We start from the raw sequence: 16,353 nt of genomic DNA on the forward strand, positions 1-16,353 counted from the left end.
TAATATCACAGTGTGAAAAAACATTCTTTCCAACACAAGCAAGTTTACATATACAGATCTCCCTTGAACACATACATCGAACTACATCTAATATGCAATTGATTAATAAAAATATATACAAATTACTTTATTACATATGCATACATTTTATATGATGAATATATGTTAAACATTAATTAGCTTTTTTATATATATTTATCCTTATTAGAATTATCCATTCATTTTTATTCAAATTGTATTGTTACATTGGTAAGTTTTATGTTTTTGCCAAAAAAGAAACAATTATTTATGGTAATAATTCAGCACCAGGGTACTACCTCCTGATACATTACTTTACCATGGTATTGGCACAGTCCCTTTAACAAGGTTAAGCTGAGACTCAGAACACTTTACTGCTCTCTAGTGGTCATTTGATGAATTATTTAAGCTCTACAAAACCTATACTTCTGCAAAAAAAAATTAAATGGTTAAAGATGCCATTATGGACACGTTAAAATTATATTGATGTCTTTTTATTTTTTTTTATTAGGACTTTTTATTTTTTTTGGACTGAAAATTCTGAAAGGGTGTGAAATTTTGCAGAGCATTTCCTGTGTGAGGCGGCTGATAGGAAATGTGAAAATAGCCAACCACAGTGCAACATAACATGCAGACTTCACTCACACACTGCATTAACAAATGATTGCACGGCTTTACCAAGCAGCAGGCATCAGAGGGTGAGTTTTACCGTCTGTCTTCGACGATTTACACCACAGAGAAGTTTTTATAAGTCTTTATAAGAGGAAAACATAAGTGCAGAATTATTTACACTAATCTCATGCTATTTTGTAGGATGTCTTTTTGAATTCAGCAGATGAATGGATAACAATGGATTCCAATCAGACAATGAGTGAGCTGAGACTTGATGATAGATATATAGACAAACACACACCCACACACACATATATACAACTTTTTTTTTTTTTTTTTTTTTTTTCAGGTACCATATCTTTAGCCACATTTTCAATAATGGTCGTGTTGTCCATCCTGTGGTGTTTTATTTTTTTATTGATATTCAGTATCTGCTTGTTTTTGTTGAAAATCCCGCAGAACAAAACGTAGGTCCCATCTTCCTATGTATCTTTATTTAGATAAATGTAGTTGAATTAATTAAACGTAACATTTCAATACTACAGATTTCAGTATTACAACATTCAAATTGGTTCCTGTTTCAATTTCACAGACAAAAATCACAGATAAAAACTCCGGAAGATGAGGTAAAATATATTTTTATATTCACTTCATTATCGCTGTAGCAAATGCAACGGACAGCAGTGCATTGATATACAGACGGACAAGAAGTCAGATTGATTATTTATATTATTCAATGGTTATTGTTTGTTTCTGAAAGGTCACAGATGCAGATGTTTCTTTAAATGAGGTATGAATTTTGAGAACTTTTTTCAGTTTTGCTGTCAAGCCTCATTTAGTATCCATTTATGTCAAGGGTCATTTTAGCTCTGTCTTTATTTTCAGGTCTCTGAAACGAGGAAGAAACGAGAAAAAAATAAAAGTTACAAAGAGAGGGTGAACTCGGTGTACTATGAGTGGTTTATGGATCACTCACCACTGAGGAATCCAAGAAATGCAGATCGTACAGCACAATACTAATTGTAAACTAATGAAATACTCTTTTAAAAGAGAGAGAGAGTTTTGTTTTTGATGCTGTAATGAGAAATGTATTAACGGTGAGTTATAACTGCAAACACCATTTGTTTTCATTGATCATGATCATCTATAAGAGGACGCTGTTGCACTTAATCACTACTGAGGTGAAATTCATAAATAACAAAATATTAAGAGACCGTTGAAGAAATATTTTTTTTGTGTGTCATTCATAACATGTAGGATTTTTTAATGTCCATCCAGTGGAAGTCAATAGTAAGCAAAACTTCTGGTAACCAATAATTCTTAAAAAGCCTTAAACTCCGGAGTTAAAAAAAAAATATATATTTTAGAACCTCTAACAGGCGTGGACATTGATTAATTTAAAAAGGGGTGTTTACAGTCTATATATTTCATTGATCCAGAAAAAAACTAACCGTCAGGTGAATGCAGTTCTTACAGGCCTATAAGATTGTTAAATGTGGATTGTAAGCTGCTATCCAAACTGTTAGCAAGAACACTTGAATCTCTCCTCCCTCAACTAATAAACCTGGACCAGACAGGTTTTATTTAACAAATGTTCTCATATTCCAATGTCAGGAGACTTTTGTAAAAAGAAGACAAAAGTTGTGACATTTGCCAAGTGTGGTAACCCATACTCAGGATTGGTGCTCTGCATTTAACCCACCCAAGTACACACACAGCAGTGAGTAGGGAACACACACACACACACAGAGCGGTACGCTCCAGCAGCCTGTTAGCAACTGGGGGTTCAGTGCCTTGCTCAAGGGCACTTCAGTCATGGGTATTGAGGGTGGAAGAGCACTGTTCATTCACTCCACCCACAACTCCTGCCGGCACTGAGACTTGAGCTTGCGACCTTCAGATTACAAGTCTGATTCCCTAACCATTAGGCCAGAGCTGCCCCTGCCCCTTAAACATAATACAGTGTTCACAGATATCCAAAACTCAACTGCTTGCTGTTTCCTTAGATGCAGAACAGGAGTTTGACCGTGTGGAGTGGGTGTATATGTTTGAAGTGCTTGGCAAGTTTAATTTAGCTACAGACTTTATTATTTGCATTCAGACTCTATACTGTGCACCAACTGCTTGTGTTATTATCAATGGCCTTCTCTTTCTTCCTTTGCCACTGGGGCGAGGTACAAGGCAAGGTTGCCCTCTGTCTCCTCTCCTTTTTACCTTAATTCTGGAAGCCCTTGCAGAGAACTCACACTGATATCCAGGAGGTTGAGATTGATTAGTAGATTTAATCTCATTAAAATGAACATCCTTCCCAGAATATTATATCCCATGCAAATGTTACCACTCTGGTTCCCTAAAAAGAATATCTCAGAGTTGGAAAGAAGTTTTTCAAAATTGATCTGGCAAGGGAAAAAGCCTTACAAAAGGTCTTACAACTGTCAGTATATAGTTGTGGAAAGGCATTACCTAATTTAAAGTTTTACAATTGGGCTCAATTTTGAATTAGTCGCATTCATATTTAAAATCCCAGCCCTGTGTTGAAGAGTGGGCGGTGATGCCATACTCGTTAAGTCTGCTTACAAATAATAAGGGCCTTAAGTTATGGCCTGAAATTAAGAACAACCTTATCATTTTCAACACAGTTGAAGTTTGGCAGGACATTATGAAATGCACAGGAAGAAAGGGCTTTTTCTCAGGTCTGACACCTTTGATTGGCAACAGAGATTTTCTCCCTGGTGTTCAAAAATCCTTATTCCATAGATGGTATGGAAAGAGTATAAGAGTGGCTGGTGATTTATTAGCTTACCTTCTCTTTTATTCAATTGATCAAAGTGGTATTGATCATATTTGGCATACTTGGGAGAAAGAATTCTGTACTGAGCATATCGATGACGCCTGGGTAGATTTGGTTAAATCTATTAGAAGTATATTTATGGGCAATAGACTGGTGATTATTACCCCACAAATTCTGAATAAGATGAATAGTAATCACTTTCCATTATGCAATAAATTGCAAAGTGAAAATGGAACTTTCATGCATTGTTTTTGGCATTGTCCAGTCATCACAAAGTTTTGGGAGGGGGTGACATGGAAGAGGGAATATTTTTCAAATCAACTTGACCAAGGACCCTGGATTTTTTATTTATTTATTTTGCTTTGCTTGCCCATCACTTTCCCTTTGGTATGGAGCGATCTTCAGAATATTGCACTGCAGTGGTTAGGGGAGCCATGCTTGAAGAGATGTGGGGCCTGTTATCAAACATCTTCCAACCAGTTTACAAGAGATGATATTTAAAGGAAGATTTGTATTCATTTTCCTGAATAACTGCTTTACTTATACTATATGAGTATATTGTATTTTCTGTTTTTAATTATTTAATTAATTATTCTTCTGATTTGATTATTGTACCGTAATATTGTTTATCCCTTTGTATTACTGAATTATTGTGTTGTTGTCTTTTTATACTAATATATACATTTCACCCAAAAATATTAGACCTACTGAAAAAGTTTTTTTTTTTTTTACATTTTTTTAATATAATCCTAATTCTAATCCTGGATTTTAAATGTGACCTTTCATATATTGATGTTTGTTCATTACCTTTAATGTAAGATAAATTTACTCACATGTATATGCAAATTATGTTTTATTCCATGTAATACTTATCATTTAACCTGTTTCATAAGAATTTGAAGGGGTTGGAAATTGTATTCATGCCAATAAAGTTTTATTGACTATTGAATTTGTACCGAATTTCTATGGAATCTATGGAGTCTATGGAATCCCCATTTAAATAGCTAAGTAAGTGTGTGTGTGTGTGTTTGGAGGTGTGTGTGTGTGTGTTTGGAGGTGGGGGTGTGGGGGAGGGTGAATCACCGGTCTCTCTCCACAACTCTGTAATGTTGTCCTTTAGTTCTCACTTTGTCCGTGCAGCAGCTCCTCTCATCTCTTTTTCTCCTCTCATCTCCTGATGATGGTAAGTCAACATGCTTTACCTTATATGCACACTGATAAATCGTATGTTTGTGTACTTATATTTTTGCGTAGTTATATCTTTTCTTTTGTCCTTATATCTTCCTGCAGATTATTAGGACACTTTCTCTATTCATTATCCTCTCTGCTGTCTGCTGTTACGCAGAGGTAAGACAGAAAGCTTTCTGAATTCTTTGGATAAAGTTATCTAATAGAGGAAAAAGTGTCTTTTTGAATAACTGCCAATAATTACAGCCATAATTCTAGGAATGCAGACACCAGAGAGTTTCATTAATTTGACCCTTGTGATATTAAAACATAATTTCTGATTAACATAAAATGAATTTCAAGTATCAAGTATCATTTTAATGTTTTTTGTTAATAAACTATTTAATTTTCTCATTCATTTACATTTCATTAAAGGATTACTATCTCTATGATAGTATTATGATATTACTATGATAGTCACTTTGTTGTATTCATGTCATTTAAGTATTTTTTTTAATAATGCACAAAACTACTAAAAAAAGAGAAGAAAGAAAATTAAGTACCCAATTTAGGGACCATAATGCACTGCGTAAATATGAAGGGATTTTATGTCTTGCCCATATTTTGAGTTATGCATTGCATTTTGTTTTAGGAATAAATGAATGTTCGTAAACATAATGGACACTGTTCTGGACAAAAATCACTAGAACCTTTTCAGTTTTCCTATAGATTGTGCTCTCACTGTGATAGTTTCCACTTAATGTAACTTCAGAAGCCCTGTAGCACCATTGTTAGGAGTGGAACTTCAGCGTTGTAGGTGTCTGATGTGGGCTAGCCATCTGGGATTTGGCAGAAGAGTGAACAGCTGTTGCTTGTCTTGGCAGGTAAAAGCAAAGTAATCGGTACGTGGAGTAATGGAAAGCCAAACAACAGCAGACATTACCACACGGCTGTGATAATGGCATTTTAACACTGACACTGTACACTTCACACAGATACGCAAACACAGCCGTTCTGTCTTGTGTGTGTGTGTGTGTGTGTGTGTGTGTGTGTGTGCAGAACTCAAGCATGTGATCAGTCATGTGCAGGTTTCAGGTGTTGAAACATAGTTAGACACGGCCGGTCTTTTCGTGTGCGCCTGTTTACATCTGCACATCATCAGGACGAAACCCTTCATGCCTTTTCATTTGGAACCAAATGACAGGGCTCAACCTATGAACCTCCTGTGTTCATTTAGAGCAGTCCTGTGGAGGGCATATTTTTAGAGATGACTTCACATGTACCATCTGCGTGATGATGTGGTTAAAGAACTAAGGAACAGATTTTTTTTTTTTTTATGAATGTGGAAGCTTAAGAAACTAATGTGAAAATATTACATACCAAGTAAAATTAAGTACTTGTAAGATTTCTTTCTTTCTTTCTTTTTTTTTTGTTAAAGAAGTCTCTTATGCTCACCAAGGCTGCCTTTAAAAAAAAATCAAAAATACAGTAAAAACAGCAATATTGAAAAATATTGTAACAATTTAAAATAACGGTTTTGTTTAAATATATTTTAAAATCTGCATTATTCCCGTGACGCAAAGCTGAATTTTCAGCATCATTACTCCAATATCAAAAACACATTCAGACCTGCATGATTTTTGCATGCTTCTAGGTGGATCTGAGCATGGACAAACATTAGGCAGCAGGTACTATGAGAGCGGCCTTCTGAGGTAGAGAGCTTTAAACTGCTCAATAACACAGCAACTAGATATTGCAGGATGCTATCAGATCATTTGCTTTCTGCAACTGCAGGACACCACATTAAATGACTTTTGGTTGGTGTCCCATGAGAATAAATATAAAGCTTCTTCCTTCTTTCAGTAGAGATTTTAACCAGTGATGTCTTAGCAAAAGGATGTTGTGGGCGGTTGCCAAGTGGGTTTTGTGAGTCAAGACAAGTCACTCTGATTCCCAGAAGCCCACCTGTGGAACATGTTTATACACTTATGTTTATAAGTGCAAGTTGTCATAGTTGTCGCAGAAACTACAACAAATACTTTTTATTTTGAATTCCCATATGATCCAATAGTGGAACAGGGTTTTTATGACTTTGTTAATAACACTCACACAGCAGGAAAATGTTTTCTGTAATGCCAAAGTATTATAAATGTATATAATTTTTTTTTTTTTTCAGAATGAAAGTTTTTCAATGTTAATGTGGAAGTGAGTCATAAAGAGTCAATCATTTTTTGCACAGGAATTGAACCCTTCACACGTTCACCACAGACTTGTGAGTTCAGTGCACAGCGTAAACAGAAAACAAAACTCCTCTAGTAAAATTGAGTAGTATAATCAATGGACCTTTGAAATATGGATATATTGGTACTGAAGCCCTGAGATTAAGCCTGAATGATGTAGTACAACTCAAGAATGTGTTTTGTGACTGGAGTAAATAACTTTTTAACACAAGGCCATTTTGTATTGTTTTCAGAGCTGGCTGTGTTTGATTCTGCTGCAACAGAACGAACACAGTTTTCGGCACTTACTGAAGGGTGTTAGAGGCATAGCAGACTAAACTGTTTAATATGTGTAGACCACACAAATGTTTACCATTGTCTTTGTTGCAAATTTGTAGTGTTTCATGTATGGGGTGTCAAAAGCGGTTAAAATGTGTTTGAGCACACATTTTTGTTTTGTTTAGAGCAGTGTTTCCACTGTAGTTCCCTTATGGGTGTTAATGAAAGTGAATGTTTCACATGAGTGAGGGGCTGGTTTATCGAAGACTGCATTAAAACAAAAAACCAGAATGAGAACAGGCAATGCTGTTGATCTATCATATCAGTGTTTTTTCTTTTTGAATGGGTAGGATCTTTATTCTGACTTCTGTACACTAATGATGTGGTGTCATCATACACAGTCTTTCTGCTCTGAGTGCCATCAAACGATCTCAGCTGACACACGCTGGAATGTGAGAAATGGTTTTAGGTCAGTGCTCAGTGTGTGCATGCTTTATACAGCCTGTCAGGAGTTAGATGTGTGTGAGAGGGGTTTCTGCTCATCTTAGCTTATTGGTGTTAATGCTCTGTTGAATCTGTGCTAGACTCTTCTGGTGTCTGCACTTGGGGCAGCATCTGTTAGTTTGTAACTTCCTCTGTCTTTCAGCTCTCTCCAAACCTGCTTTGTCTTTCTCTTTAATGTTACATTTAATAATAATAATATGTTAAACTACAGTTTTCATTTATTCTCACCAAGATTACATTTATTTGGTTAAACACAGTAAAATCAGTAATAATTGTGACAAATTGTGATTTATTTTTCTATTTGACTATATACTAAAATGCCATGTATTCTTGTGATGCAAATCTGCATTTTCAGTATCATTACTTCAGTCTTCAGTGTCACATTATCCTTCAGAAATCATTATAATAGGCTGATTTGCTGCTCATGAAACATTTCTTATTATTATCATTGTTAATACTTGAAATTCTGGTTGAACATTTGAAATGGATGTTTTTGGCTCCATTAACAGATCAGACAAATGGACCAGGCCTGTTTGCTTTTCACTTTTCTTTGTGTACATATTCTTCGGCACTATGAGTCATAACTTGTAAACACTTTTACACACACTCTCTCTCTCTCTCTCTCTCTCTCTCTCTCTCTCTCACACACACACACACAGACAGGCTAACCACAGGAAAACTGTGACGCATTCCACAAATGAGATCATATTGTTGGCTTTTTATTTCATGTGAAATATTCTACCACTTACACAAATTCTCATGTGTGTGCTAGAGAGAGATGCATCTGCCGGTTCACATTAGGCTGCTCCACTCTACTCTAAAATTATAATCCATAATGCCTTTTCTCACTTCCTTGAGATACCATTCTTTTCAATCTTTTCTGTGAGAGGTTGAAGGTCACAGTTGAGGGGGTCACAGGACATGTAGAGAAGGACAGATGTCCCCAGGTTGTGTGTACTGCTGTGTGCATTATGTACACAGATGTGATCTGTACTGAGCCAGCAAGTGTGTACTTGCATAAACAAGTTCCTCTGTGGTTTAGAAATGGTATTTCTATATAATATATATATATATATATTGGTCTTTTTTTTTGGTTGAAATCAGTTAAATCATTCTTTTTTTTTTGTGGTTTAAAATCAGTTATATAACAAAATAAAATAAAACTGACAGAGGTGAAAGACTGCAAAGGAGTAGCTCGAAAAGTTATGTTGCTTAAAGATGTCAAGTTATGTTGCTTAAAGATGTCCTGTATAAGGATCAGAGCACATTAGGATACACAGATGTTGCAGATGGCGCGTGTGTGTGTGTGTGTGTGTGTGTGTGTGTGTGTGTGTGTGTGTGTCTGGGTGTGGGTGGGTGAGGTACGGTACCATCTGTCATGCAGTCGTGTGGTGCTGCTTTTATATGTTTGTGTTTTTCAGTGAGTGACGGCATGTGCTTGTGCATTGTCATCGTCAGACTCTTTGTTATTCACTCTCTTTATTATAGACGGCAAGGTCAACAGGTCTGGCTCCCATCTGGAGCTGTGTCAGGGCAGCTTTCACTTCGGTCTGCACCAATAAGACACCACAACAAAAGGCCAGCACATGTCTGAGGGAAGTGAATTAGCAAGTTCTGTTTATTTAGGTGAAAACATAGCGGACAGGAATACATTAAGTTTTTTCTATGACTGTGGGTCTGTGTAATTGGATCATTTAATATTTAGAGCTTACCAAATAAATAAAACAGCAACTTAATTGTCATTTATTAATAGATAAACAAGTCTACTTCGGGATTTTTAGACGTGAACCAGTGTGCCGAAGATATTAAGTATAGTCTGCCATCTTGTGGTTGCGTCTAAAATAAGCATGTTTACCAATAAAAATGCGATAAGTTAGTGTTTGGGGTTAAGTATTTGGACTAGGTGAAGTTTTACGTTTAAAACTAAGTTCTAAAGAGTACTATAGGTCCTTCAGCAGAAATCCGTTTTATAACTGCTATCATTTCTCAAGTGTTTTCTCACCTTCACCACTAGTTGGAGCGTTTGTTTGGTGTAAAAATACTGTAGCCCACGGGCGTAATTTCCTATGGGGACAGGGGGACATGTCCCCCCCAATGCCCACCCCCCCTTCCCCCAACACACACTTTCAAATTAATTTGTTATGATTTCTTTTTAACCGCGTACATGCAGGGACGTCTCGTGCAAGCGCACTGAAAGTTCTACTGAGCAACCGGTATCGCAAGTCAGTCATGAAAAAAAGAAAAGAGTTGTGAGTTGGTTGATTCAGTAAATTAGCTCAGGTCAGGGTAATCAAAATGTCTGTCTACTTATTTTTTTACAGTCAATGGTCTACACCTGTTGATGAGCTAACGTTAACATACACTGTTGCTGGAAACTTCAGACCGTTAGCTAGCTAACCTAAACATTTAATGTTGCCTAGAACATTCTGTGTCCACTTTAAACAGCAGCGTTTTCTGTCAGCAATGTATGACAAGCAGACTCTGGCTGCTGTTATAGGCTACTCAACTCATTATACTCAGATGCAGAAATAAAATAAGTCTTAATAATAAATGTTTTTCTATTGTTGTTCACTTATAATATTTGTTCATTTAAAATGGAAGTTAATTGGTAAAAATTGATTTACTTGTTCAAAAAAAAAAAAAAAATGTCGAGCTAGCCTATATTTAATATAGTGTTATGGTTATGTGATGAGCCTGAGTATAGTTTTACACATCAGCCCAGTCTAGTCTGTAAAGTTATTGATACGCAGTCAGGGTTTTTTTTACACATTAATCTGAAAATGAATGTGGCACACCCAGTTTTTTTAAAATGTACATCCAGAGACTCTTTTCTGGCTATGTGGACTCAATATGATCATAACTCAGTTGTTTTCATATCAGAGCACAGATGAGGTGGAGCTGCTTCAGAACAGAGAGGGTGAGATAGGGAAAAGCAGTAGCAGCACAACGTTACAGGAAGGTTATGTGCTGTATGAAAGGTCAGGTGATTTTGATTTGTTGGTGATAAAAGGGAAGAAGAGTACATGATAAATAGTGAATACAGTTTGAATATTATCAAATTAAATGTTCTTCTTGTGTGTTGTTTGTTTAGAATATTTTTTTAACATGGTCACATCGTCACATGGGTGTGGTTTCATATTATTTACCTGCTCACTTGTGTGGTGGGAGAGAAACAGAATCAGGCCCTGATATTTTTCTGTTGACTGTTATAATATAGTTTCAGTTGTGATGAACTTTTGTTTATTTTTTTTAATGCCATGCTTTCATATCAGAGAACAGATGAGGTGAAGCTGATTAAAGACAGGGAGGGTGAGACAGGGAGAAGTAGCTCAGAGTTGCAGGTATGTGCTGTGTAAAGGGTCAGGTAATTAATTTTAATTATGTCATGTCAGAAACAGGCTAGCACATTTTCATATTTCATAGGTGAGACAGGGAAAATTTTTAGTGAACGTTTTTGACAATAAATAAAGTAAAACATATTTTTCTTCTATAACACTATAAACAACTTAACAACTTTTTCTTCTATAACACCATAAACCACTTAATTATTTCCTGGATTTTGTATCACCATAGTCCCTAACTGTATGTAAATGGAGGAAATGGGATTCAAATCGAAAACATTTTTCCCCCTTTGTGTCCCCCCCCCACTTCTCAAACCAAAGTTACACCCTTGCTGTAGCCTACTCACATTTCTCGGTTTTTGTTTGTGTTTTGTGCAGGAGGTGAAGAGTAAAAGTAAAGTTTGTGCCAATGTTTTCTGTGGAGCTGGGAGAGAATGTGCTGTGACAGACAAAGGAGAACCAACCTGTCTGTGTATCGAGGTGAGACGTGTGTTTTAAAGGAGCCCAAACCTGTGGCTTGGCAACACTGTTTCCCAATGTGGGAAAACCCTCATACCAGTCTATGGGGAAAACTCACATTTACTCCTAACTTTTTTATACACAGACTAGGTTTTAATTTCTGGTCATCAATTGATGATCCAACAAGTAACCTACCTAAATATTTCATTAACATGTCCTTAAAATCAGACATTTTTAAAAAGACCATGAACTGCAACAGTATGTAACACCAACACATGTAGGGGGGAGAATACACATGTAAATATATAAACAACAGAAGAATCGTAACTTACCACCCTGAAACAAACACTGTATCAAATATTGTAGGCTATTAGTTTTAGTTAAATTGAAGTGACTCGTGAATTTGTTCCAAAAAAAAAAATTGAATTGGATACAGAACTTTTTACATCGTCAACAAAACATTTGGAATGAGTTTTCACCTTAGTTTTAAAAGGTTATATAATATATTGCTATCCAAAACCTGCACGGTTAATTAGCAAATTATTATTTGCATGTAGCTCATTTCCCCGTGCTTTTATAACAGATTTGTGACAATTTTTTTGGAGTCAAGATCCACTGGTTGAGAACCACTGAAATAAACGACATGGATATCATGAATGCATAATTATTTCAATGTTATTTTTTTGTGTGTGTGTGTGTGTGTGTGTGTCTTGATCAGCAATGCAAACCCCATAAGCGTCCAGTTTGTGGCAGTAATGGGAAGACGTACCGTAATCACTGTGAGCTGCATCGTGATGCCTGTCTCACCGGACTCAAAGTGCAGGTCGCCCATGATGGACATTGTGAAGGTAAGTCTGTATGTGCTCCATTTATCAGGTTTATAGTGTTTTCTTTAATACCTAATATCTAAATAGCATGACCACCACCATAAATGCTATTAGGAAGGGTAACTGTAACCTATAATTTCAATAACTGCAGCCATTTCCTCTCATTTTTAAAGAACTTTGTAGAAAAAGCAGCTCCTGTTTTTAGTAGCTGATGTAACTCCCAAACCTGATTTCTGTCTCTTCTCATTTGGAGAAAAAAACTGAAAAAATCACCAACAGCCCAAGTGAGTAAAAGCACATCTGTTAAACTGAGAACTGAACATTAAACATTGTATGAAAAAAAGTGGAATTATGCCTTTTTATTGTTAGAGACTACCATTTAACCTCCAGTACTTAAGTTTATTTACTGATTAGTTTTGTTTGGAAAGAATGAAATATGTGTAATAGGATTTAAACCTATTACAAGAAGATCAACTAATTATTTTTTTTATTTAGTTAGTTATATTCAAATTTTTTCAATCATTACCTATTAAAACTGGGCCTGGCTGGGCCAAAGATGCTGGTAAATATGTTATGAAAGTTTATGAAAATGTATTTAGTTTACAGATGTACAGTATAATTGTTACATGTTGTGCCTGTTTGTTTGATTATTTAGTTGTTTGCTACCTTACGGACCGTAATAAGTTGAGGAGGCATGTGATTGAATGGCTGCAGTCTGAGGTGGAGCCTGACGGCTGGTTTTCTAAAGGATCCAATTTCTCAGATGTCCTACTCAAATACTTCCAGGTTTGTGTGTGTGTGTGTGTGTGTGTGTGTACTGGTTTGGGTGGTTTATGAAGACACAAATTTGCACAATGATCAAACAGGTATTACAATATGAAGGTAGTTTTTGAGAAAACACTACCTTTGTCCCTGTAATTCAAAATGCTTAAAAACATACTAAATGGTGGGGGGTTTTTTTTATCTAAAAATGCACAAAGTTTCCTATGAGGGGTAGGTTAAGGTGAAGGTTTAGTGTAGGGCGATAGAAAATACAGTTTGTACAGTATAAAAACCATTACGCCTATGGAGACTAGAGTATGTGTGTGTGTGTGTGTGTGTATTTAAACATATTGATTCATTGAACACAATGCATATGCCTTCAGATATGCCCGTGTGTCTCTAATGCTGTTTGTGTTTCAACAGAACTATGATAATGGAGACGCTCAGCTGGATTCAACAGAATTCCTGAAGTTCATTCAGCATAATGAGACTGCAATAAATGTCACATCACCTTACGCTGAGGAAGAGAACAACCGCCTACTCAGGTATACCTTTTTAAAAGATTTGGGAGTGGTAATATTTTGTAATGTTTTTGAAAGTCTCTTATGCTCAACATGACTGCATTTATTTGATCAAAAAAAAAAAAAAAAGTCAACAAAACAATTATTAATTTGTGAAATATAATTGAAATTCAAAATAACCTTTCTGTTTTAATATTTCAGTTTTTTTTTCTGTGATGGCAAAGCCCCCCGAACCCCCCCCCTACCAAAAAAAATACAATAAAATAAATACATGAAAAGTCTGACCCCATACTTTTGAAGTGCATATTAATGCAAAGTGTCATATGACCAGCACATATTTATTTTGAGGTAAATTGCTTTTACAATGGAAAAGTGCACCTTCATTTTAGTCTAGCTGAACAATGCATCTTTAAAAATGCTTTCAAATATGACGTTCATAACAGGTGTCATATTTGCATACTCTAGTATCATGGTAATAATGTCTTCTGGAACTTGTTGGTTCGTCTCCATCTAAGTATGACACACAACCAGTGTTTTATTTGTTTTTTTTTTTCATCATTTGACCTGCTCAAATCAAATGAAATAACTGATGAAAGTGTGCCATTTATAGATAACGACAGCTTAAAGACAGTTTGCATTTGTGAGGTTTATCAACCTGAACACTGTCTTTTGTGTCAGTACTCTTATCAGTTCTTCTTTACAGCCTCTCTTGATAATTTCTTTTGAAAGTTTCTGAAAATCTCTCTGATAACCTATATATCTCTGGACTAATCTATAAAACATAATCATTATGACCTCACTGTCCTCTGATCGAAGCGCAAAGCAAGTCCTTCTGAATGCTTAAAATATACTCTCACAATATCAATATACTCTCAAAATACTATTTTCAAAAGTGCTGTATGGTGGAAATTCTTTAATGTCCTTTACCAGCTTGGGAACCACAGAGAGAGAGACAAAGAGTCATTTTGTAAAACGGAAGCAGTGCCGAGAACGTTCTTTTAAATAGCAATGCCTTCCTCAAGTAGTAGCAGACTAAGATGATTGTGTCCATGAAAATTATTTTGATGTTAACAGGATGCTATAAGAAAAATATTGCACTGAAAACTGCAATTAAATATTAAAAGCAGTGCTGTCTGTCTGTTCTGCAGGAGTCTGTGTGTAGATGCCCTCATTGAGCTGACTGATGAGAATGCTGACTGGAAACTGAGCTTTGATGAGTTCCTCAACTGCCTCAGGCCTGGATTCAACCCTCCAGAGAGGAGTAAGAGCCACAACCACTCAGTCCACTTTCTAGTATGATACATCACCAGACCTATGTAGGAACAAATAGCCTGCAAGATATGTGTGTATTGAGTGCTGTTACATGTTTTTAGAGTGTGCCTTAGAGGACGAGACGTACGAGGATGGTGCTGAGACTCAGAAGGAATGTAACCGCTGTGTTTGTGCCTGCGGGAACTGGGTCTGCACTGCTCTTATATGTGATGGTGAGCTAAAACCCAGGATATTGCTGTTGTTGTTTTTCCTGCAGCTGGGATTTGGACGGAAAAGCTGGATGAGATGAGATTTTTTCTGTGGAATGTGGTCTGACTTACGTCTGACTTTCCTCTCTCTCTCTCTCTCTACAGGTTTAAATCAGTTACATGAGAAAATGGAGGGAAATGATCAGGAGATGACAGAGGAGGAGTGGACTCGGCGAGTGGCCGAACTCAATAAACATCAGGTTGGGACTGAGTGTAATGTCTGAAATCCGTCCGTTGAGTATTGATAAATAACATCATCTCCTGCGCTATACTGATTAAGAGTTATGGGATGTGCATTTTTGTGAACATACCATGCTGAACGTTTTCTTCTTGATGTCTGTTTTGTTTGGCTGAATCTTCTTGGACCTAAAGTAAATAAAATGTGTGACTTTTGAACTGTTTCCCCCCCCACTCATAGGAAACTATGGAGAAGATGAAAGTGGCAAGAGATCTGAGAAAGGAGCGATGAACTTTTGCCCAGATTTCAGCTTTCAGTCAGTCATGAAAGCTTAATTTGTTTCGTTTATTATAATTATTATCGACGTATTCAGAGGTGTGTTCTCTTCTGTTATTTGATATAATATTTAAAAAATATATATTTGAATGTGATAATAGAAGAGTCTGTATGATTTGTACCTGTAGTGTAAATTACCGCAAACCTTTTTGTAATTGTACTTTTTAAGGATTCAGTGTCATTTTAAAGCTTCTATAAGGCAGGGTGTTCATTTTTCACCTTAAAGTTAACAGAAAATATGAAATTATATTTTGTATAGCAACACTATTTTTACATAGCGAAATAATTTTAATTTTTATCACAATTTTGATTATTGTAATATGACATCTCATGTACAGTGTTGAATTTACATTGCCTTTCGAAAAGTGGGGTTTGGATAATGTCAATAGGAATATTACTTTGTGATGACTTTGCATTAATAAATTCAGAACATACAAAGCTGGTCAGGTTGATCTGTTGGTTGATTTTAGATGGTTGGGCAAGGAGATATTTTATACAGGCCAAGACCAACTTAAACCATCAGTACAGCTTAGGTTGGCAAACAGAGATTTTGTTTTAAAGGGGGGGGTGAAATGCTATTTCATGCATTGCATACTGAGTTTTTTACACTGTTAAAAAGTTGGATTCCCATGCTAAACATGGACAAAGTTTCAAAAATTAAGTTGTACGTTTGAAGGAGTATTTCTGTTCCAAAAATACTCCTTCTGGTTTGTCACAAGTTTCGGAAAGTTTTTTTTTCGAGTATTGCTCTGTGTGACGTTAGATGGAGCGGAATTTCCTTATATGGGTCATGAGGGCACGTTTGCCGGAAGAGCGCGC

The 16,353-nt window shown here is 36.1% G+C and overlaps 1 protein-coding gene across 3 annotated transcripts; it reads left to right on the forward strand.

Annotated features, from left to right (window-relative positions):
• Positions 1–599: 599 nt before the first annotated feature.
• Positions 600–16,051, forward strand: LOC113069022 (follistatin-related protein 1). 3 transcript variants are annotated; one of them, XM_026242096.1, is made up of 16 exons: positions 600–716; positions 832–889; positions 980–1,097; positions 1,223–1,256; positions 1,391–1,420; positions 1,498–4,604; positions 4,712–4,768; positions 11,310–11,411; positions 12,109–12,238; positions 12,469–12,501; positions 12,873–13,003; positions 13,403–13,524; positions 14,649–14,761; positions 14,874–14,984; positions 15,126–15,220; positions 15,439–16,051. In XM_026242096.1, exons 6-16 carry the CDS (start codon positions 4,599–4,601, stop codon positions 15,487–15,489), a joined length of 951 nt encoding a protein of 316 aa, XP_026097881.1. In that variant the 5' UTR covers positions 600–716; positions 832–889; positions 980–1,097; positions 1,223–1,256; positions 1,391–1,420; positions 1,498–4,598; the 3' UTR covers positions 15,490–16,051. The 3 variants fall into 3 exon arrangements, with proteins under 3 accessions (XP_026097881.1, XP_026097813.1, XP_026097961.1); XM_026242028.1 differs by having other exon boundaries at positions 1,516–4,604; XM_026242176.1 differs by lacking the exon at positions 12,469–12,501 and having other exon boundaries at positions 1,516–4,604.
• The last annotated feature ends 302 nt before the right edge of the window (positions 16,052–16,353 follow it).

This window comes from Carassius auratus, chromosome 1, assembly GCF_003368295.1.
Source record: "Carassius auratus strain Wakin chromosome 1, ASM336829v1, whole genome shotgun sequence".
Lineage (NCBI taxonomy): Eukaryota > Metazoa > Chordata > Actinopteri > Cypriniformes > Cyprinidae > Carassius > Carassius auratus.